This window comes from Hyalella azteca, unplaced genomic scaffold (assembly GCF_000764305.2).
Source record: "Hyalella azteca isolate HAZT.00-mixed unplaced genomic scaffold, Hazt_2.0.2 contig10344, whole genome shotgun sequence".
NCBI lineage: Eukaryota > Metazoa > Arthropoda > Malacostraca > Amphipoda > Hyalellidae > Hyalella > Hyalella azteca.
The window spans coordinates 1-23,191 of record NW_025940387.1 but is presented as its reverse complement, the minus strand read 5'-3'; the positions used below and the strand labels follow the sequence as shown (position 1 = coordinate 23,191).

Here is a 23,191-nt window from a genome sequence, read left to right as displayed (position 1 = left end):
GTCAGAGTCTGGATTTCCAAGCCAGAGAGGGCGTGCTTCAGTCTCCGTCGCGCTGCACTGTATCGACTGCACTCAAGTAAAAGGTGCTCGATTGTTTCATCCTGGTTGCAGGTGGTGCACAAGGGGGAGTCTGACATGGAGAAGCGATGCATGTATGCATTCACACCCACATGTCCCAGTCGAAAGCGGGCCAGTACAACTGAGACACGTCTAGGCAGGAATCATGATGGTCCATTGCATCCAGGGACCAGGGCAGTGGTGGTCTTCGGCAGGCGACCCACTAACGGACCCGGAACCATATATTCGGGTCAAGAAAAGTTCATTTTTCGATCAAACTAATCGATAGAGAATATTCTGAAACGTCCAGAAAACATTAAAATTTCGTACCGAATTTTTGAAAATTTACTTTGAAAAATATCACGTCAAGTTCGGGGAGCCCCGGACGGTGACTAAAACCCGGACCCGGACCCATGTATTGGGACCAAAGAAAAGTTCATTTTTCGATCGAACTAATCGATAGAGAATGTTCTGAGAAGTCCAGAAAACATAAAACTTTTGTATCGAATTTTTGACCATGTACTGTTATGCGTGCCTGCTGCCTTGTATGTGTGCCTACTGCCTGTATTAACTGTGAATTAACTGTGAATGCAACGAATCGGTACCTCAAAATGTGCATCTGTTTTCAGACCGCAGAGATAATCTCTATCAGTAGAATAAACTATAACAATATTAGTTGTTTTAATTGTCAGAGTAGATTTAGTACTAGAAGCACGGTAGATAGTGCGCCAAGGCAAAGAGTTCAGCTCGCAATAGTTGCTGACTTGGCAAAAATTGAAGCCAAGAGCTTATCATGCCTGCATTCTTAAAATTTGCGTAATGTTCGAAATCAAATTAATACTGGTTAATTTTAGAATGACGAAATTTAATTTTTAAAGACATTTTGGAGCAATCTTATTTGAACTCATCTGGCTATTTGTTAAAATAATTGACGCAATTAAAAACGGTATAGCTTCTTTCTATTTCTAAACGAACTGGTGGCAAGTTAAATCGAACGCGGTTTTGTGAAAATGTTGGGGAACAAGAGGGGCGAAAGCAGATTTAAAAAGACATTCATCATGACAAAGTGCTATATTCATGAATTTTCAAAGTTGAAATCTGAACATATCATCAAGTTTTAAATTTTCGACTGCCTATATAATTCGCTAGTGCAATTCAAGGGACGCAACGATTTATTAAGTAATGGAACGCTACGATTTATTAAGTAATGTGATGTCAGTTTTTTTTGTATTGAAAGTTACATCACTCCAGATTACGAAAGTGCTTGATAGTTTTGATAAGGACAATGCATATAAAATCATTTTTAATGAAGAGAAAGGTAAAACATTTGATAAAGCTCGCAAATCTCGAGCGAAAGAACACGGCGTCGTCGGCAAAAAGCTTACAGTTCACATTGAAAGAGGAGGCGATATCAATAATAAAAAGATTAAATAAATATTATTAAAATTATTATAAAAAGTATTACTGAATTTAACATTCAAAATGTTATTGAAAATATTATTAAATATTATATTAAAATTATCAAAAGTTAGTCTGAAAAATGCTACTAAATATGTTATTGAAATTCTTATTTAAATTTTTATTGAATTTATTATTGAAATTAATATTTAAGTACATGTTAAAATTATTATTGTATATGGCATTAAAATTATTAATTAACTTTTTATTGAAATGATTATTAAAGTTACTATCGTAATTTGTTGATATTGTTAATAATAATGTTGTTAAGAATTTCAATAATATTTTGAATAATAAATGTAATAATAATATGTCTAATAAAAATTCAATGATTATATTACAATAATAATTATATTAAAATTATATTCATACTTTCAATATTTCCAATAATAATTTTTATGATAATTTCTATATTACTGTCAATATGGGTTTTAATATTAAGTTTAGTACTAATTTTTATCAATATTTTAGTAATAGAAATTCATAAAAAAATTCGATAGAGAATGTTATGAACCGTCTAGGGAACATAAAACATTTATAGCAAATTTTGCGTCATTTTACTTAATGAAATTTCATGTCTGATCTTGGGAACTCCTTACAAAGTGATTAAAACTAGACTCTGACTAGTGAAAATAGGTATCGCTTCACTTACCGTTAAATAGGTGTTGCTAAAAATCACTTGCAGAATATATGATTTTTGTAATCAGAATACGTTCTGAGTAATAAGCTCTCAGCAAACATGTCGAATTTTAGGTAAAAGTTTGCAAACGCCTATGCTGTAGGGTAGAAATTGCCTGAACTTAGATATTATTCGCGAACAATACTCAGCTTTTAATGCATCAACTTCAAGACGAATTCCACTCTTTTCAATGCCACTGATCTCACAGTATTAGTTCGTACACTCTCTTTGTACGAACGAACATGTCGATGTCGGAAATTGCTGTTTTGACTCGAACAAGACTGATGGCAGCAGCAAACGTTGCCGGTCAGAAAATGGATATAATGACGGTCAGAATAATGAAATGCCGGTCAGAAAATGCATTGTAAAATATTATACTTCCATGTTGATATACGTAACTCTACATAAGATTTCAATTTGTCTCATATTTATTTATATTTAAAATTTCTCAATTGTCTTCGTCTTGTTTACTGTTGTCATGACAAATATGAACGATAATAATTAGCAACGTAAAACGTTCTATTAATTTTGAACGTATTCTCACTACTATTAAAAAATTTCAGGAATCTTACCACCTCATGCTTACTGTGTTCCCCGAACTCGACCACAAGATTGATTTATGACACAAGCTTGAGAGCCGCAAACTGGCGTGTGCTTCTTCATGTGGTCGCCAAAAAAAACTCTATAATTTATCAGGAAGCAATTCTATCAGGAAGCAATTTTTGCTCTCTCTCTCTATCAGGAAGCAATTTTTGTTTCCTGTGGCAAACACTTTGAGTGCAACTTGCTGACATGCAATTAACGAAACCATATTTCAAAAATTCAATTGTACTGCAAATATTATTTTGTTGCAGTATGTCGGAGTGAGGCAAGGATCTCAACATTTTTAATGTACTTAATGCAAATTGGCCTGAGTTTTAATGAAATGTCTTCAGTGTTGATATATGAAGCTTACTTTTGTATTCGAGTATTGAGCGAATTAATGAACTGATGGCAAATGGCACCTCATTATATTCTTGATTGCGTCGTAGCCGAAATTAGCATGAAGGAGGCTCGGTATAATTATTATGGCAGTTTAACAAAGTTTTGATTTAATTAATATCATCTCGTGACTAATTTCAGTGTACGCGTGAATTTTTGTCGACCAAAGCTATAACAGTTACGAAGTCTCAATAAACGCTCAAAATCGTCTTGCCGTTAGATATGTTTGTGCTATTGAGTTAAAAGACAAAATGACGAAAACATCTCTTACTTGTGTCCATTGTTCGATTAAATAACTCTTCACCTATAATTAAACTGATCAATAACGTTTGTATATATTCGCCTATATTGTTACGTAGTACATGGCCGCACCCCTGAATGGTTAAAATTATTTTTGTAAGATACTTCACAAATGAATGAATTTCGAAAAGGTCAAATGTGCCCTAATGACCAACTTTCTTTGTTCACGTTATATCTGATTTTTAAAAATTATGTTTTACTTTTAGCTCATAATACTGTCAGTGTAAATGATTGAACTGGTTAGAAATGAAGTTGTAAAGATTCAATGCTTATTTAAAGAATCAAGGTTCATTATAATCATATTTATCAAGCGCCAATGTTTAATAGGAATAAAAGTCTCTGTGATATTTGATATCTATATTCTATGCATGAATGGGCTTGTCTAAGAATGATCATAGCAATTGTGTAATCAACTGTGATTAAGTTATTGCAAAACTATTACGAAGTCATTTGGTATATGACATTTGTAAATTTGAATTTTTATATATGACATTCAATTCCATTATCGCTCGGATAAATTTTTTCTGTTTTCATGTCAGAATTTCACACTCACTATACCTATAGTACTTTCTCATTCTTTCGCTTAAACTCTTATAAAGTCCTTAGAATTTGAGATACATATATAGTTAAAACAGTCGCTTCTTGTTTATTTTCACATATTTAATTGTTTAAATCAATGAAACTCCATTTATACACTGTATAAATGGAGTTTCATTTCAGATAATAATCATGACGATTTTCTCCTTATACCCAGACCCAGTATAGGCTACCCTAATATTATTGACCTTGGAATCGGTTTATCTTGAAACGAATGAAGTTAAATAAATATTAATTACCAATATTAATATGTTCGAAGGATCTGAGGTAGGGGCAATTGGTTACAAGAGGACAAATAAAAATTTAATGAGAAATCAAAAGATTGATTTCCTTTTAGAATACGAAATGCTAGATAAAACTAAGCATCATGTACTGAAAGCTGAGCATTGCTAACGAACAATATTTAAGGTAGGGCAATTTCTATCATAAAGTCAACACGTTAGCAAAATTTCACCTAAAGTTGGACATGTTTTGTAAAAGCGCGTGAAGTTCAAGGAATGAGAGGATAAAAGTAGGCCCATAACCAGTCAAAAGCAGCCGAACATACCTTAATTGACTTTGTCGAATGATTTACAGGAAAAAATACTAAAGTGTTATGTTTTCTGGACGTTTCAGAACATTCTCTATCGATTAGTTCGATCGAAAAATGAACTTTTCTGTGACCCTCATATGTTGGTGCGACGAAATTTTTCTAAGTAAATATCAAAATATTATATGTACAATTAAAAGTTTTCTCGGCGTTTCAGATGATTTGCAGCCTTTTATTTTTTGAACCTGGTCCGCCGGACCGGTCCGGGTCCGGGTATTAGTCACTCGGTCCGGGTCTGGCGGACCGGTCCGGGTCCGGGTTTTAGTCAGTACCCACACCGACTAGTAGTGACTGAGTGACTGACTGCACTGTTCCCATTTGATTCAGACCATTAAACCAATACTAAACATAACTGAATGACAACCAAACAAACCTCAAACGACTTGAAATGAGACTTAGCCTATGTTATGAGAAAAGCTAACACTGTTTGAAATAAACATGTTCACAATTCAAACGTTTCATTTCAATTCACTGCATATAATTATTTTATACCTATATAGTTTTATAATTGTAATTGTTTTGTTTCTAGTTATAAATTCACATATTTAAAGATTGAAATTAAATATTTTATTTAGAATACTCATATTAGAGTATAAAATCTCTCTAATAAGGTTGATAGACAAAAGGCTACTCACAATAATAAAATGACTACAATCTCAACCAACCCTTCTTATATACCTAAGGCTAAGCTAGCTAACACATGTAAATTGTATAATATAATTAATATATACGTAACAAATAAGTCAATAAGTCAAATAGTTAGGTAAAGACTACTTATAGCCTCATAAGAATTAGCTAAGCTGCCAGCTATGTACAATCATATGGTCCACCGCTTCAAACTCTTCAGGCAAATCCAAAAATTTTTCGCTATCGATTGGCTTATGCTGAATCTTTGAGTAACAATGTATATTGTATTGCAACACTCGATGCCTCTGTACCAAAAAAAATACAAGTCATTGGAACCTAATGCTAAATAAGTAAAGGCAACAGGTTTTTATTCCAATTTGTCATAGTACATTTATACTAAACCTTGAATAACAATACCTCAAAATAAATTAAAGACTGCCACTCAATATATTTAAATATATTAAAAATTTGTTAAAAATAAGGATTTTTTTATTAAAAAATCAAATTATTTAATCACATGATTTAATCATTGCCAACCCTGTCCAAGTGAAGAGATTGGAGCTTTACTAGGAAAGTAGGAGTCTTTAGGGACTACTATAAATTCGTTCAATATACTGTTATTCTAACCAAAATACCAGTTGTGCTTAGACTGGGAGGTGTGTACTACTGTACTCACATCAGTTACATGCACAAAAAGTAAAAAATATAACTCAGGTCTCACCGTCTCAGTACTCACTGCAGTGAGTGACAGAGAGCTCATTTTCTCGTCGACAAAAACGTGGTCACGGATGGACCGACGGACAGACAGACGGGGAGCGCAGCCGTGGGTAACAAAATTGACTCGTAAACAGGCCCTGGGCCTCGGGGGGGCGAGGGGGAGGAGGGTCTGGCTGGGGACGGGACAGACCGTCTGCACGTAGGGCAGATCCAATCTTCGGTGTAGAGTCTAATATAGCGCAGGCCGGAGCATCGCTTATGGATATAGGCACTGCACCAGGTGCACCAGAACGAATGTCCACTCCACGTGACTGGTAGGGAGCAGACCGAGCAGGGGGGTGCGGGTCAGGGTTGGGGTGTATACCCTGGGTCAGGAGAAGAAGAACGAGCAGGAAGAAGAGATGGGAGGAGAGCAGGGCACAAGGAGCCCCAAGGAAGATAGGCGGCCAAAGATGTGGTTAGGGGGAAGAGGAGGTCGAGGTTCCCCTGCCCTTAGCAGAAAAGTGAAGGAGCCTCCGTCCGGTAGCGATCCGGGCGGGGGGCCTCTGCCGTTTGGCCTGGCCCACGCGAACGCCGGGTAACCGGCCGACGCGTAGGCCAGGGTACCCCCACGACGTAGACGCGGCAGAGATCGGGGGCGACGCGGCAGAGATCGGGGGCACGCGGCAGAGATCGGGGGCGACTACTCCGAGATCTCTACTCCGTTAGGAGTAGCATGTTGCGGTAGGGCCTGTTGCGCTCCGGCCAGTTGTGCTCCGGTGCTGTGAACCAGTGCCTGTGACTGAACGGCACTGTTGTGGTGGGCGCTATGTGTCGAAAGCCGTGAAGATGCCCGGCTGCGTTAAGCTCGGGAAGGTATATGAATCGCACTGTGGACTTGGGCTATGCTGACCTCTAGCTATCCACCCCCTATGAGTAGACCAGCAAAGTATTATGGATACTAGCATTATCATACATAAGATATTGGTTTGCATCTTGAGTAAATGAAGATTAAAAATAATATGCGTTTAAAAATTACTTCTTTAAAGACAACGCTTTTAAAGAATACAGTGTCTTCGATGTTACACATCTACAATGAATTTCTAATTTTATTTCCATACCTTAAAAAATTAATTTTTAGACTTTTTAATATATGAAAAAAATTAAAATTTCAAAATTATTTATTCTGTAAATTGATTCATGCATTGTCTCCGACTTTACACAATTGTGCAAAATTTCAGATCGATTGGAAAGATAGAAGTGTGTTAAATATTAATTATAATATTTGTAGCAGACAGACAGACAAACAGACAAACAAAAAGTGAAGTTAATGAGATGTGTTGTAATGAACTGATTCTAAATAAAATACTTTAAAAAAACTTTAAAAAAAGCACGTTTTTCTTTTGGACTAAAAAGTAGAAAATAAATTATGGCTCGCCCCAAAAAACGTGTGTCGGGCAGATTTATGATTAAAGTGAAAAGCACACAACAAACGAATTTTGGAAATTTGATGGTGAAGGTACAGCCTGACCCACGTTTTTTGGGGCGAGCCATAATTTATTTTCTACTTTTTAGTCCAAAAGAAGAACGTGTTTTTTTTTTAAGTTTTTTTTAAGTATTTTATTTTCTCCTTTTTAGTCCGTTGCTACACATGAAAAACGTGGTTTTTAAAAAGTTCGATGCGTATCGATGATACGCAGCGTCAGCGCCTGCTCGTCTATAACGTCAGCGCCCGCACGTCATACTATATATATACTATATAAATATACTTTACTCAATTAAGCTAATTTAGGTCTCTAATTGTTAGTTTTTATGATTGTATCTGAAATTGTTAGGCGAAAATAGCCTGCATGCCAAATTTCAGACCTCTAGAGCAATCAGAAGTGGGCTAATTTTCGTTGTCAATGTTAACAACAAACAAACAAACAAACGTGAAGCTAAGTTAAGAAAAACATGTTAAAAATGTCTGGTTTACAACTATGAGAGGAATTATTATTAACCTAATCTAATGAGAGGTACTACCGACAAACTAATGGTCACACAACAGCTTTAATCACAAATGATGTACTAAAAAAGAATGTTTTTTGGAGGCAGGGTAATGAGGAAGGAGGGAACATAGACAAGGGACATTTATACAAGGGACATAGACATTTATAATAAAGCATATTATAAATGTTTGACAGGTTTTTCACATGATATGTGTTCTCTAGCCCAAAACAATTAATAGAGAAATAAACAATGCTCTATATTTTACTCTACTCCACTCCACTCCATTCCACTCTACTCCACTTCACTCCACTCCACTCCAGTCCACTCCATTCCATTCCATTCCACTCCACTCCACTTCACTCCACTCCACTCCAGTCCACTCCAGTCCACTCCAGTCCACTCCAGTCCACTCCATTCTATTCCATTCCCCTCCGCTCCACTCCGCTCCACTCCATTCCATTCTATTCTGTCTATTCTATTCTATTCTATTCTATTCTATTCTATTCTATTCTATTCTATTCCATTCCATTCCATTCCATTCTATTCTATTCTTATCTATTCTATTCCATTTCATTCCATTCCATTCTATTCTACACGTATTCTTACACGTAACTCAAACACACGTGGTTAATGTTAATCTAGATGCTGAGCCAAACGAGGAAAAAAGTTAGCTGGTGGCTCAAATGAGAGTATTGATGTCAAGACCTTGTACAGAAGCTGTACAAGGTCTTCTTAAAAAATTGTCCACCATTCATGCGGTAGAAATTTCATGCCTTGGACACTCATAAGCCCGGCCTGATGGACGGCAGGCATTGTGCTGTGTGTGCTGTGAATTTCTTGACAGGAGCTTCTCAGAATTGCCTGTGAAGGTGGATTAAGAAAAATATTGAAGAAACAATGCTCAAATAAATATTCAATCGTTTATAGTATTTGTAATAAACTCAAATTATTCAATACTTATATGCTCTAGTGATCTATTATCGCTCTAGCCTAAAGAGTCTGTTTTCCCGTTGTAATGAATAAGATCTAAATTTGGCAGTGGCTTATAGGGTTTGTCCTGTTCCCTCCGAATTAGCCGCTACATTTATGAAGCATTATACGATTTAACAATATTAATACTCGTAACATTTTTATATGCAGTGTTTGTCCAGTAATGGAAAACTACCCTCAGCAAGTGACAAGCAACAGCATCTTGCATCAGCTGGCCCAAAGTAGGGCAAATAGACGAAATAAATTCAACGTTACACCCGGGACCGAGGGCGGGGTGACCTGCCTATATAAGCGACGACTCGGAGACGGAGGACGACGAAGGCAGAGCATCAGCTTGACCGTGGACTACGAAGTCCTAAACTCATCATAAGGTCATAAGTTCCTAAGGTTTGTTGTCGATGCGAGTTCTTCAAGCCACCGTCACTGCAGACATAATCGTGCCTGTCAGTGGGAGTTCTTGTTCAAGTGGAAGTTCATCAAGTTCATTGATAGTCAATAAATTAATATTTCCCAGCCCTAAAGTTCCAGTCATCTGGGAATGTTCCTTGTAATTACCTAGTGTAGACGGAAAGGCGCGTCAATTCCTGACGTTTAGTGCACTCGAACTGCTGCAAGCTTTGAAGAAGGTTTGTAAAGAAATAAGTTGTGAGCTTTAAGTTTTATTTATGTGGCATATTTGGGATTATCGGGTCGTTATTAATTAAAAAAGATTAAATTATTAAATTAAATTATTATTAATTAAAAAAATCCCTTAAAAAAATAAAAATTATTTTTCAAAGTTTCTGTGACAGATCGTAAAATAATGATGCAATTTTTAAATTGAAATGTTATTTTTCATTGATAAATAAGTCACTACTCGTGCGAGTCTACAAATGGAATGAATTAATCAGTCTCACTGAAGCTATTCGCTACGGCATCACAATGCTACAACAGCTCATCAACTCATTCGTGCTGGGGGCCTTGACTGCTCTAGCGAGCTCTCTGATCACCATGACGGCATACCGCACCGCCACCCTAGAGCAGGACGAACTCGTCGACTTTATCGTGGGTGAGCGAACGATAGATTATTTACGAAGTTTAATATCGACTTTCGTGTGTAAATTCGTCAAGCAGTTTTCTGTTTGAGTAAGTTTCGGAACCACCCTAGGCAAACTCGTCATTATCGCAAGATGACTTATTCTTATCGTATGATGACTTACACACTGAGTTATACTTATCGTATGATGATAGTGTGAGAATATCAATTACCACGAATGTACTTACAAAATTATAAATCATACTAGTTAAGTAGTGATTCTTTTTAACTGAAAATTTCCATGACCTGCATTGAAGCACAACATGGAAGGAAACTTTCCTTGACCTGCATGCAAGGACATGACCTGCATTCTAATTAATTCTTGACGCCGACAGTGGGGAGCGGGAGCGCAGGCAGCGTCGTGGCCTCGCGACTCTCCGAGAACCCGAACTGGGAGGTGCTGGTGCTGGAGGCTGGGGGGCAGCCGCCCCCGGAGAGCAAAGTGCCAGCATTTGCAACATATGCCATTGGATCGGACAGCGAATACAACTATAACTATACAATTGCTCCATAGAGACATGCTCTACTCAACTTCAAAAATCAAGTAAATCTTTTTTACCACTTGTTAGTACACTGCAATGATCTCTATGAGTGGCATAGGTATTGCCACTGAAAGCTGATTCAAGCTTCAATTCTCCCATACATGACAAAAAAAAAGAATAGTCTTTTATATATCAATTGAACCTTAATTTATGCTGGTCGCGAAATGCTCACCCAACTTTTATTCAACAGGAATCATTTTTTCCCAGAGGGAAAGTAATCGGAGGATGCAGTGCCATAAATTACATGACCTTCATAAGGGGCAACAGGAAGGATTTCGACACTTGGGCTGAGATGGGCAACACGGGTTGGGACTACGACTCCATTATGCCATTCTACATAAAAATGGAAAATTACAAAGGAAAACATGCGAAGAAATACGGTGAGTTGCGTTTTCGAATTTCAATGAAATAGCAATAGGACCTACAATACGTTGTTTATTTAATTTGTCCAAAATAAGCAAATTGGAAAGGTAATTTTAATCACCATTATTGACCTCACAGAAGGCATCATTATTCGCAGCTAAATATCACAGTCAAACCGGACCACTGTCCGTGGAGAGCTTGAGGTGGGACTCGCCGTTCACAAAATATTTCATGGCGGCTGGAAAAGAACTTGGACTCGAAGAGGTCGACTTCAACTCAGAGAAGTCCGTTGGTGAGTCATGATCCTGCTACACCGGTTCAGTAAAGCCTGTTGGTGAGTCATGATCCTGCTAAACCGGTTCAGTAAAGCCTGTTGGTTAGTCATGATCCTGCTACACCAGTTAAGTAAAGCCTGTTGATGAGTCATGATCCTGCTACTCCAGTTCAGTAAAGCCCGTTAGTGAGTCATGATCCTGCTACACCAGTTCAGTAAAGCCTGTTGGTGAGTCATGATCCTGCTACACCAGTTCAGTAAAGCCTGTTGGTGAGTCATGATCCTGCTACACCAGTTCAGTAAAGCCTATTGGTTAGTCATGATCCTGCTACACTAGTTCAGTAGAGCCCGTTGGTAAGTCATGATCCTGCTACACCAGTTCAGTAAAGCCTGTTGGTAAGTCATGATCCTGCTACACCAGTTCAGTAAAGCCTGTTGGTGAGTCATGATCTGCTACACCAGTTCAGTAAAGCCCGTTGGTGAGTCATGAACCGGTCTATGAATCAACCGGCGTACAGTTCACAATTCTTTTAAGATGAGGATCGTATACAACAAAGTCCGATCAATTTTCGTCATCACTATGGAGGTGGAATCAACAGATGTATTTTTTCACTTGTTGTGTCCTCCAAAAAAAACATCTCAGGGCCATAATGTATCTTATAGTATCGCCACTCACCAGTCGGAACCGCAGAAACGAAACTAGGTCCATCTGTTCACTTGATCGTTCATGAACATCAGCTCATAATTATAACGACCCGATGATGGTGTAACTAACCATGAAAGTGTAGTTATAAGCACATCATTAAAGTGATGAATTTCGCAGGATACAACGCCCCCGACTTGACAACAAATAATGGCGAGCGCCACTCAGCTTCTGACGCTTACCTCAAACCTAACCTGCGCCGCTGCAACCTGCGACTGCAGGCCCGCAGTCTGGTCACCAAGGTAAAGCTCACCATGGTTCATGATAAAGCTCATCATAGTTCGTGGCAAAGCTCATCATAATTCGAGGTGAAGCTCATCATAATTCGATGTAAAGCTCATCATAATTCGAGGTAAAGCTCATCATAGTTCGTGGTAAAGCTCATCATAATTAGAGGTAAAGCTCACCATAATTCATGGTAACGCTCATCACAATTAGAGGTAACGATCATCATATTTCGAGGTTAGGCTCATCATAGTTAGTGATAAAACTCATCATAATTCGAGGTAAAGCTCATCATTGTTCGTGATAAGCTCATCATAATTCGAGGTATAGCTCATTATAATTCGAGGTAAAGCTCATCATAATTAGAGATAAACATCATCATAGTTCGTGGTAATGCTCATAATAATTAAAGGTAAAGCTCATCATATTTCGAGGTTGGGCTCATTATAGTTCGTGGTAAAACTCATCACAATTCGTGGTAAAGCTCATCAAAATTCGAGGTAAAGCTCATCATAGTTCGTGGTAAAGCTCATCATAGTTCGTGGTAAAGCTCATCATAGTTCGCGGTAAGCTCATCATAATTCATATCAAATCATATATTGCGCCTTTTGCAGTCACTCGGTGCTGCATTCTAGAGTCCACATAACATAACATATAGTGATATCGGTTCTGAAGAATAGGCCTGATGTGGCCTGCCGCCAAATCTTGAACTTTTCGTGACTTGTTCACAGAAGATCTAAAATCGTGTCATTTGACCGGATCTTTTCACGACTGACGATAGTTTCAAGTAGCTACTCGACTTCCACCGGGTTCGATATGGTACTAGGCATTTCAAATCTGAACATATATTTTTCCATAGCTTTATCTAGTCTGTTCAAGAACGTGTTCATACTTGGAGCGCCAACGATGTAATCGGGGAGGCTGTTTACAAACAATTTTATCTCTGAGTTAACCTTTGATTTTTTGTTTGAAGAGATGAAAACGAGAAATATGTTTGAGTTACGATTATTTTTTCTCCATTCTTTCATACGAATCAGTCTATTCTTTACGGTAAGGTTGATCGGAAGAACAATCGCCGCTAATGTGACTAAAAATCAACCATTTCCAGGTCATCATTGATCGCAATCTTCGAGCTATTGGCGTGGAGTACATTCGCGACGGCAAGGTTTGTAATTTACATTTTCATGCTAGGAATAAAGTCACCCATAAGTATTCAAGTGCAAGGTCATTAACAATGACTCATATTATGAAACTAAAAGCCTTCGTGATGGGCTGTTTGAACCAAATTATTAATGGGCGATGTTATAGTTATTTATTGAATTCCGGTATTCACTTCGGGGGCATACATTCGCTCCGATGTTCAGTCACGTGCTTTTAGTTTAATTGTACATTTATTTGATAGAACTGAGCCGAAATAGTTCAATATTAGGCAGTGCAACACAGGCTCCTAGTAACAAGCAGTGGTCGTCTTAATTAGGCGTTGCTTGCTTCAGGTCCTCCTGGCATTCATGCTATCAGTTGGTGTGCGAATTTGTTGAGCAAGAGGTTTCAAGCGCGCATTGTTGCAACGTCAAGCGTCCCAAATAATTCAGATGAGTTATCGATTTATGATTAGTTTGTGTAATCGAAAATGTGATTGTATATTATCCAAATGCACACTGCAAATACTACTTATGAGCTACTTATGACGAGCACATAGAAGAAACTTCATCATCGTTACACCAGTCAGAACATCTACTGAAGAACTTCAGTCTTAGTTTACCACAGTATTACTTGAGCCAATTAATTGAATTGAATATATTATCCTCTGAAATCGATCGCGCGTGGTGGAGAACGATCGTTGAACGGAATAGTTAGTCAATTCTATAACAAAGTTCGTACAATAACGCACGTGGCACTAGCTGTAGATGTGAGACTGTACATCGCATCATCATTCAGTTCACCTCAATGCTGGTCACCACCACCAGATGAGGAGAGCCTTCGCCAGGAAGGAAGTCTTCCTGAGTGCCGGCGCCATCGACTCCCCCAAGCTGCTCCTGCTCTCAGGCATCGGTCCTAAGGAACAACTTCGCTCCCATGGGGTCAGTTCTGAACTGCATTGCGTCATGCGCATCGTCATGCTCATCGTCATAAACATCGTCTTAAGCATTGTCATGAGCATAGTCATAAGCATTATCATACGCATCGTCATGCGCATTGTCATACGCATCGTCATGCGCATTGTCATACGCATCGTCATACGCATAATAATGAGCATCGTCATGCGCATAGTAATGAGCATAGTCATACGCATCGCCACGCGCATCGTCCCGAGCAAAGTCATAGGCATCCTAACGAGCATCGTCATGAGCGTAATCATATGCGTTGTAATGCGCATTGTCATACGCATAATCATGCGCAATGTCATACGCATCGTAATGCGCATTGTCATAAATATAGTCATACGCATAGTCATACGCATAGTCATGCGCAATGTCATACGCATCGTAATGCTCATTGTCATAAGCATAGTCATACGCATAGTCATGCGCAATGTCATACGCATCGTAATGCTCATTGTCATAAGCATAGTCATACGCATAATCATGCGCAATGTCATACGCATCGTAATGCGCATTGTCATAAATATAGTCATACGCATAGTCATGCGCAATGTCATACGCATCGCAATGCGCATTGTCATAAGCATAGTCATACGCATAGTCATGCGCAATGTCATACGCATCGCAATGCTCATTGTCATAAGCATAGTCATACGCATAGTCATGCGCAATGTCATACGCATCGCAATGCGCATTGTCATAAGCATAGTCATACGCATAGTCATGCGCAATGTCATACGCATCGCAATGCTCATTGTCATAAGCATAGTCATACGCATAGTCATGCGCAATGTCATACGCATCGTAATGCGCATTGTCATAAGCATAGTCAAAAGCACAGTCATACGCATTGTCATACGCAATTTCAAACGCATCGTAATGCGTATTGTCGTAAGCATTCATACGCATAGTCATGCGGAAATTCATGCGCATCGTCATGCCCAGATGCGTTACGAGCTGACGTAAATCGAGACCGAGAAGATACTTTGCCGCTTAATCTTGTTTCGATTATTTTTTTAATGAAGATCTCTATAAATATGACATAAAAATTAACAATCTGTAATGAAATCTAACTTCTCTATTAGAGTATTTGCTTGGAAAAGAAAACTTAATAAAGCAAGAATTATTCAATAACACTGTTGTAAGTTTTAAAATCGCAATTTGAATGCACGATTTAGAGCCTTATAAAGTTTCCGGATTTGCATTTTTTATGTATCAGCATTTTTATGTATCAAGATAACAATGTTATATGTTTTACAGGAATCATTAATTGCTGCTCACCATATACTTAATTTGTGCCAATACATACGAGCTCGAGGTGTCGGTGGAATCATAATATTGCATATAGTTATTTAATGGAATTTGATAGTGGAAATTAGATGGTTTTAAATTACCTTGAAATATTGGGTTTTTGACAGCCCGAGCCACAAACTAGATACACCACTACGTTTTTATTTGCATATTTAAATGTATTGCAATATTCGTATTGCCTGCTTAAAAACATTTGCTTCCACATGCCATATAATATCAGCAGGTTTACGATGTATCGACATCGTAAACCTGCTATTGGAAGTCGACTTAGAATTTTTTCAGTTTTCTTATAACCTGAACATTATGACTTTGCTACAGCATTATATATAATCTGTCCACAGTGCAGATGGGTTATTTTTCTTAGGCGACGCAGATATTATGGTTAAAAATTTTCCTATATCATAGGTATTATTTTCTATCTACTTATATGATAATATTGCAGAAGAAGTTTACTATACAACTTGACATTTATTTGCGAATTGGAACGAATATTCATGTGGTATCATATTGGATTTCAGAAATAACTGATATGCAAACCTAGTGCATAATCTAAAATTAACATGGAAAAACGATGTACTTTCTACATTTCAAATACTTCGTGAGTGATTATTTCGAACGGTATCTTTATATGGGTACGGCCAGACTAAAAGTGTTTTCGCGTACGCTAGTTGACGCTTCAAGCAGAGCGGCACCGCGCCGCGTGTACGGTGTCCTCCTAACTAGACGCTGCGCCGGGTAGACGAGTCAGTCTCGTGCAAAATGGCTGCGAGTGAGGAATTTCTAGCTAGAGTGCTTCTATGCAAAGTACTTATTTATAGAAAACGATAAAATCGGTATTCATGCTATTAAGAGAGCCAGATTAGAGTATGGATAATACCATCATCTGTTCCCTGATTTGCGTAATAGCTCAGAAAGATTCAGAGAGTACACAAGAATGACAGTGGCTACATTCGATGAGCTCCTTAGTTTGATGGCAGACGAGGTGTACAAACAAAGTACAAATTTCAGGCCCTCGATCTCTCCAGAAGAAAGGCTCGTAGTGACAATACGGTAACAGAATGAAATGGTTTGCTTTCATTTTTTACAACACTTCTCTTTAACTTCACTTCTTGTCTGTCTGTCTGCTACAAATCTTGTAATCAAAATTTAATACACTTCTACTTATCCTATCAACCTGAAATTTTGCACACTTGTGTAAAGTTGGAGACAATGCATGAATCAAATGTCAAAATAAAAGATTTTAGAAATTAAAAAAAAATTTTTTTTTTTAAATGTATATTATACAACACTTCTCTTTAACTTCACTTCTTGTCTGTCTGTCTGTCTGTCTGTCTGCTACAAATCTTGTAATCGAAATTTAACGAAATTTAACGATCTGAAATTTTGCACACTTGTGGAAAGTTGGAGACAATGCATTTTGAAAAGTAAAAAAAAATTTTTTTCAATATTAAAAAAATTGAAAAAATAATTTTGTCAGCTACAAGTCTTATAACTGATATTTGACACACTTTTACCTGTCTAATTGATCTGAAATTTTGCACACTTGTGTGAAATCAGAGGCAATGCATGAATCAATTAATAAAATAAATAATTTTGAAAAAAATTATATATTAAAAAAATTTATTAAAAAAATTGAAAAATTAATTTTTTTAATATTCGAAAATTAAATGAGAAATTCATTGTACATCTGTAAGATTGGAGATACTGGATTCTTTGGAAGTGTTGTCTTTAAAAAGTAATTTTTAAACGTATATTATTTATTATTGTAACTGCTACAGGAGCAAACAAAAATGTTTCTATGTTCATCCCTGTCCCAAATTTGCACAATTTTTTCCTTTCAAAACATTCGGTTTCGTTTTCATCATGCAAAAAAGTTATACACAAATTTTTGAACTTTAATTTTGAATAGACATTGTTTTTTCTTTGTCATACTCTGCATAAAGGGTATAACGCTCTGCAGAGAAAGAGAGTACAGTCGTCAGGCTCAGTTTTTCCTTTGAGGAATTCGAGTTTTTCATTTTCTAATTGAAGGAAATTATCCCTAAAGTTATTCAGAATTTACCTCTTTTTCTTAGGAGCTTCCTTTGAGAGCTCATGAACATTTCACGCAATTCCGTCCATTTCGAGTTCCGACTGATAATCTTCAGTGTCTTGAGTTTCATAGTGTCTTGAGTTTTCGAAGTAATACTCGCACTCATTAACTCGGACTTCATCAGGGCAAGTTTGCTTTGATGTCATCTCTGACAAATTTCCGATTGTTTGATTTCCACTCATTTGACCCTTCAAAAAGTAGCACATTTTAAAATAAAGCCATTTGCATTCGTAAGATTCAGCGGGACGTCCAGCATCTCAGCGGGTGGCCCAGTGGTTAATTAAAGTCCAGAGTAGTACCAAGAGAGCAGAAAGGCGCGGGTTCGATCTCAGCTCAGTGCGCTTGTTTCTGGTCAGAATCGGCAAGGAGGCCGGGCGGTTAAGCAAAGCAAAAATTGAAGCAGTGAGTTGCGTGTTCGAGACCACAACAAGATGTCAATATTCTGCTATGTTAAGAATCGGCGACAGGCCTACGGTCTAATAAACGATGAAACCGCTATTCTATTCATTCTATTCTACTCCCGCGACTAGCCATGCGGAAGTTTCCTTAGTTCCACTCGAAATTTGTCCCTCATCGTTTTGTACTTATTTTTTGCTGATTCTGCTGGAAATTGACAGAAAAAAATGAAGTAATAAATATTAATTTAATTTTGACTCTATTTCTTCAGAAACCTTGCAACTGGATCTTTGTATCGATCTCTGGCTTTTAAATTCAGGATGGAGAAATCAACAGTTTCGTCTATAGTTATAGAAACATGCCAAGCTTTGGAAGAAACTTCAATTGAATGCATCAAATGAACAACATGAAACCGTAATTACCTCTTTTCCAAAACAGCTCTAGAATTGCAACAGATGTTCGGAAAAAATTACGAATTATTTCATATCTGATGCAGGAAAAGTTGCTTGGCAGAATCCTATGCTCTGAATAAACAATAAGAATACCCAAGTACTTCTGGTGTTTAGTTCATTAACATCTGTTTTCTTCGTTCAATAAAAGAAGACAAACTGTATGTTTTTTACTGTTCTTACCTATCATAGACCTCTGGTTGCTGATGTACAGTATGTCCTATAACTGCTGTGGGTGAGAGGCATCCCAGATTGCAGGTACCGCCTCAAGTGACGAGAGCAATGCTTCGATATCCATCACTTATGGCTGCTTCAAGGAGACTGCCCGGGTGCACGGGTGACGGGTGCACGCGCGTGTCCGGCGGCCCGGCCATTTTCAGTTTCCGCGTCGAAATATTTGTCTAGAGTCTAGACTAGAGTAATGTCGATTTTTCACCACGCGGCGCCGCTCCTGTATACGCTTGAGGCAGCTTCTGCCTGTATGCGTTTAGTGTGCCACTCTGGTAGAAATACATACATATAATATTGCAGCGTCAGCGCGCGTACGCGTGCGTAAAGGTGCCTGTACACAGGGATAGTACTAGCCGCTAGTTCATCCGGCGCATGAACTGTCCACGCTACTAGCCTCGTGTATAGGGGTTCAGCCGCTTCAGAGGCATGCGCCGGCAAGTGCCCGAGTCTCACTCGACGGCTTCTAATGACGCACTGGCGGGCGCGAAAGAGAAGATAGCGTCACCTTCTACTCTCCACGTGTGTACAGGCTTACTAGCCGGATAGTCACCAAGCGACCGACACTAGTCAGATTTACTAGCCGTCTGCACTATCCCCGTGTACAAGCACCTTAAGCGCCAACGCTTTTAGGGTGCGGCCAGACTAAAAGCGAGAAAGCTGAAGCGCGCGGAAGCTTGGAGCGCGCTGACGCGTGTAGGAGGCCAGACACAACGCGAGGTGGCGCGATCAGTCAAAGAAAATTTAGACAAGTCAAAGAAAATTTTCAACTATCGCCTCACTAGAGCCCGGCGATGCGTTTAGTGCGCGTTTGGCATTATGACCGCAAAGTTTAGATTACTAACGAAGTCTATCGAAACAAGTGTTGAACATGCAACAGTAATTGTAAAAGCCATTTGTGTTTATACAATATAGAATTGAAGTATACTTGTATATTTCAATGAGGTCACCATGCAGACGTCGATAGCTGAGGCTTGGAAGATTCATAATCGTTAATGTTTCCTCATAGGATTTGCCTTTCAAACCCGGAATTATCCTTGTTGCAAATCTTTGAACAATCTCGACTAAATTTTTGCCCTTTTCAAGTTTCGGTGACCACACGACGTATCCAAACTCTTAGTTCGTGCGTACGACAACAACAAACAACTGCTTTGTCGCTTCTGCATCTAGGAACTCGAAAGAGCGTCTGATCAGTCCAAATCGTTTATTGGCTTAATTAACTTGAACTTCAATATGCTCAAAAAATTTCAAATCATTGTCGATATTAAATCCTAAATCTTTTTCTATTGTCGACTTCGACATCATCACTCTGTCGTTGCATCACATATCAGACCAGCTGCTAGGGGTGCGAGGCGTCCCAGATAGCCGCAACGGCTTGGATGGAGCAGATCAAAGTTTTGACAGCCATCCTCGACGACGTCTCAGGGGCAACTACAAGCGCGTGCTCGCGCTTGTATATTTAACTCAACAAATCTACAAGCTTCGCGCCTCAGCAAGCGCCGCGGGTGCTAGCATGAACGCGCGTCCTATCTGGCCACCCCTATGGGATTGTTTGAATATAATATGGTCGCTTCAGCGCGCTTACGCTCGCGTGCGCTTTCTCGCTTTCTGTCTGGCCGCACCCTAAGTCTGGGAGTACCCTAGTTTTGGGTACGATTTTGGAAAGATTGTTAAGAGTATAATAGTGGTTAGATGTCGCTATTTGCGTTATGTCAACACAATTATGTCAGCAAGAAGAAAACTATAAATTAATTATTTATGTTATGTCAACAAGTAGAAAATGTGTTTCAGATTCATCCTATCGTTGATCTGAGAGGAGTGGGGCAAAATCTGCAGGATCACGTGGCTTTGCCAGGGCTAACTTGGTTCATCACGAAGAATGCAGGCAACGCCGTGCAGATGATCCTTACTCCTGAGGCATTCACAGCCTACCGCACCAAAAAGAACGGTGAGTAAAATGTAGTCACTTGTAAATATGTCACAAGAAAAATAGTATTGTTTTTAAATTTTAGCAATTTACGACCTTTTTGCTTCCAGGTCCGCTGAACGTGCCAATAGGATTGGTTGGCATTTATATGGTAAATTTGGGTGTGGATCCTGATCCAAGTGTAGAAGATGTGCAATATCGATTCCTGTCCGTGACGTTGGGAGCAGATTTCGGTCTGGTGGTCGCACCTAATTACGGGTATACTGATGAGGTGAGTTCAAGGATACTAAATTTAGTTGCAAGTATCCTTGTGAAAGATTAATAGCATAGTTAAACCTGTGATTATACGAAAAACCTAGACTTGACATTCGAAATTTTTAACCGAATCTGATGAATTAATAAGATAATTTCTAGAATTTAGACGAAATCGATCAACTCTTCGTCCACTCACAAAATAATGAAACAACATCATATGTGACTAGATAAATAAGCGGCAGAAATTAAAGAAATCTTACTATTCATGAGGCCGAAGATGCAGACAAGACATTCGATAGGATCACAATATATTGTTCAAATGATTTATTAACTTGTAATCTTTTGTACTGATCAGTAGTTAGCACCTTGTTGTGGGATGAATCCAGTAACACTAGCAAAATTGTAAGTTATCAAGAGTTAATTGTAAATTATCTGGTCCCTTTCGATAACTTTTCACTTGTACCTTATTACAATGTTTTCCAGTTAATCCAAGACTATGTGAAGAAGCAAGGAGGAAGAAGAGGGTTCATGATATTCATGGGAGTGTCGCGGCCAGCGAGTCGCGGGTCCGTCACGCTGCGCTCCAAAAATCCTCTGGATCCTCCAGTGATCGATCCCAACTTTTTGAGCAATTCTGCCGACGTGGATATCCTCCTGAAATGTGAGGACTGAGGTGATAGTAATAACAGTCGTATTGTGAAATGTTAGTTGTTGGCAATAGTTCGTCGCAGTTTCTTCTGTTTTAATTACGAAAGCCCTTATACTTTAGAGAAAGGTCTTAAACTCATATTAAAGAGGACCGCTTTGGAAAGTATACGGCCTGTCAGCGGGCCGCATCACGGAAAAATGTTATTTCAGTAACGTTTACGAACACCACTTACACTGCAGTCAAATGCTAAAGTAAAGTCATTATGATTATTAATTACAATTAGTCTAGTTTACACTCTTCTCTACAAACTGGTCTTCAGTGAATGTTTGTGATGCCTTTGCTATCATCTCGCCAACAACAAAGATTATATTGACAGAATCTTTGCTTGCTGTGTTGACGCGTTCAAAATAGTTTGTTTGCTGATAGATGCTTGCAATTGATCGACTTTTTCCTCACGCAGTTTGCCGAACTGTCCAGCATTATGTTCTCGATGCAATGTTCCATAATGTCGACGTACGTTGTATTCCTTGGGCTTAGAGTTACATGGCGAGCAAAGCTGAGTTACTCGCCGACTTGTGTGACAAAATATAAAATTTCCCACTTCTCATGAAACAACTTTTTTCATGCGCAATTTGTCACGTTTCGGACGGCGACGACATTTTTAGGCCTATCACACTTACTACAGTAAAGTTGGGTAAACAATGAACTCTCTTCCGCGACTGGCAAACCCGATAACAAAACAGAAAAAATTCTAACATATATCTTTAATCTCCAAGCACAACGTACAATCATAGGGAGCACAGCCGATGGCCAATCATTTAACTCATAAACTAGCCCTGTAACTAACGCTCAGCATAAACTTGCACAGCTGCTCTTATAGCAATTCAGAGCTATGAAGCCGAATATACCAAGCGGTGTCATAGGCTTAATTACGGCGCCTATGACTAAACATTTAACTTCATAGGCTACTTTAATCAGTAGCATGCTTGCGTGCGGATGGGAATATGAAAAGTATGATGGCATTAGACAAAGCTAGCCATTAACATGCATCCCCAATCATACATATGCACCGCGGAAGTGGCCACGGGCCGTACTTGATTGTTTCGCGGGCCTCGAGTTTGAGACTGCTGCTTAGGGCTCGATATAGAAGCCATTAAAAATTAGAGATATAAGTTATTAAAATATGTTAATTAAATAATAATTATATATGTTTCGTGTTAGCCATTCGATACGTGATGGTCCTCGGCAACACCACGGCACTGGGGGAGGGCTTGGGCGCTAAATTTTTCGACCAGGTGAGAATAAATTTTCTGTTGATGTAAGTGATGTAAGTTGCAGCATCAGGCTTTAAATATAATAAGCTTTTATCCAGCTTTTTCTAGGATCATCAATAAAATTGGTCCTTCTTCAATTGCGTGGGAATACAAAATTTAAGACAAGGAGGTTAATGAAGTTAGAATAAATATTTTCGTTTGAGGAACGAAAACAATCTAATTAGAGCTCGGAGTTTTAGGCTGTTTGCTTTGAACATTTTAAAGCTCCATTTGATCTTTAGATTGTTTCTTCCTCGAATTTAATCGTAGCGATAAAGAAAAAGGAAGAAAGCGGCCTTTGGCAGCTTTGCTACCGTTGACCTT

The 23,191-nt window shown here is 38.5% G+C and overlaps 1 protein-coding gene across 1 annotated transcript; it reads left to right on the top strand.

Moving 5' to 3' along the window:
• Positions 1 to 9,829: 9,829 nt before the first annotated feature.
• On the top strand, positions 9,830 to 23,005 carry LOC108674089 (glucose dehydrogenase [FAD, quinone]-like). Its single transcript, XM_018161994.2, has 11 exons — positions 9,830 to 10,011; positions 10,374 to 10,582; positions 10,771 to 10,960; positions 11,101 to 11,235; positions 12,041 to 12,162; positions 13,254 to 13,310; positions 14,113 to 14,226; positions 20,515 to 20,671; positions 20,761 to 20,921; positions 21,389 to 21,566; positions 22,776 to 23,005. The coding sequence occupies exons 3-11, from the start codon at positions 10,825 to 10,827 to the stop codon at positions 22,874 to 22,876; spliced, it is 1,161 nt and encodes a 386-aa protein (XP_018017483.1). The 5' UTR covers positions 9,830 to 10,011; positions 10,374 to 10,582; positions 10,771 to 10,824; the 3' UTR covers positions 22,877 to 23,005.
• The last annotated feature ends 186 nt before the right edge of the window (positions 23,006 to 23,191 follow it).

What these genes read in the sequence shown, in the direction of transcription:
- LOC108674089 (XM_018161994.2), top strand. Translation starts at nt 10,825, where the DNA reads ATGACCTTCATAAGGGGCAACAGGAAGGATTTCGACACTTGGGCTGAG. An exon ending in CAACTCAGAGAAGTCCGTTG is followed by an intron (nt 11,236 to 12,040) that starts GTGAGTCATGAT and finishes TGAATTTCGCAG; the next exon opens with GATACAACGCCCCCGACTTG. An exon ending in CTACCGCACCAAAAAGAACG is followed by an intron (nt 20,672 to 20,760) that starts GTGAGTAAAATG and finishes TTTTGCTTCCAG; the next exon opens with GTCCGCTGAACGTGCCAATA.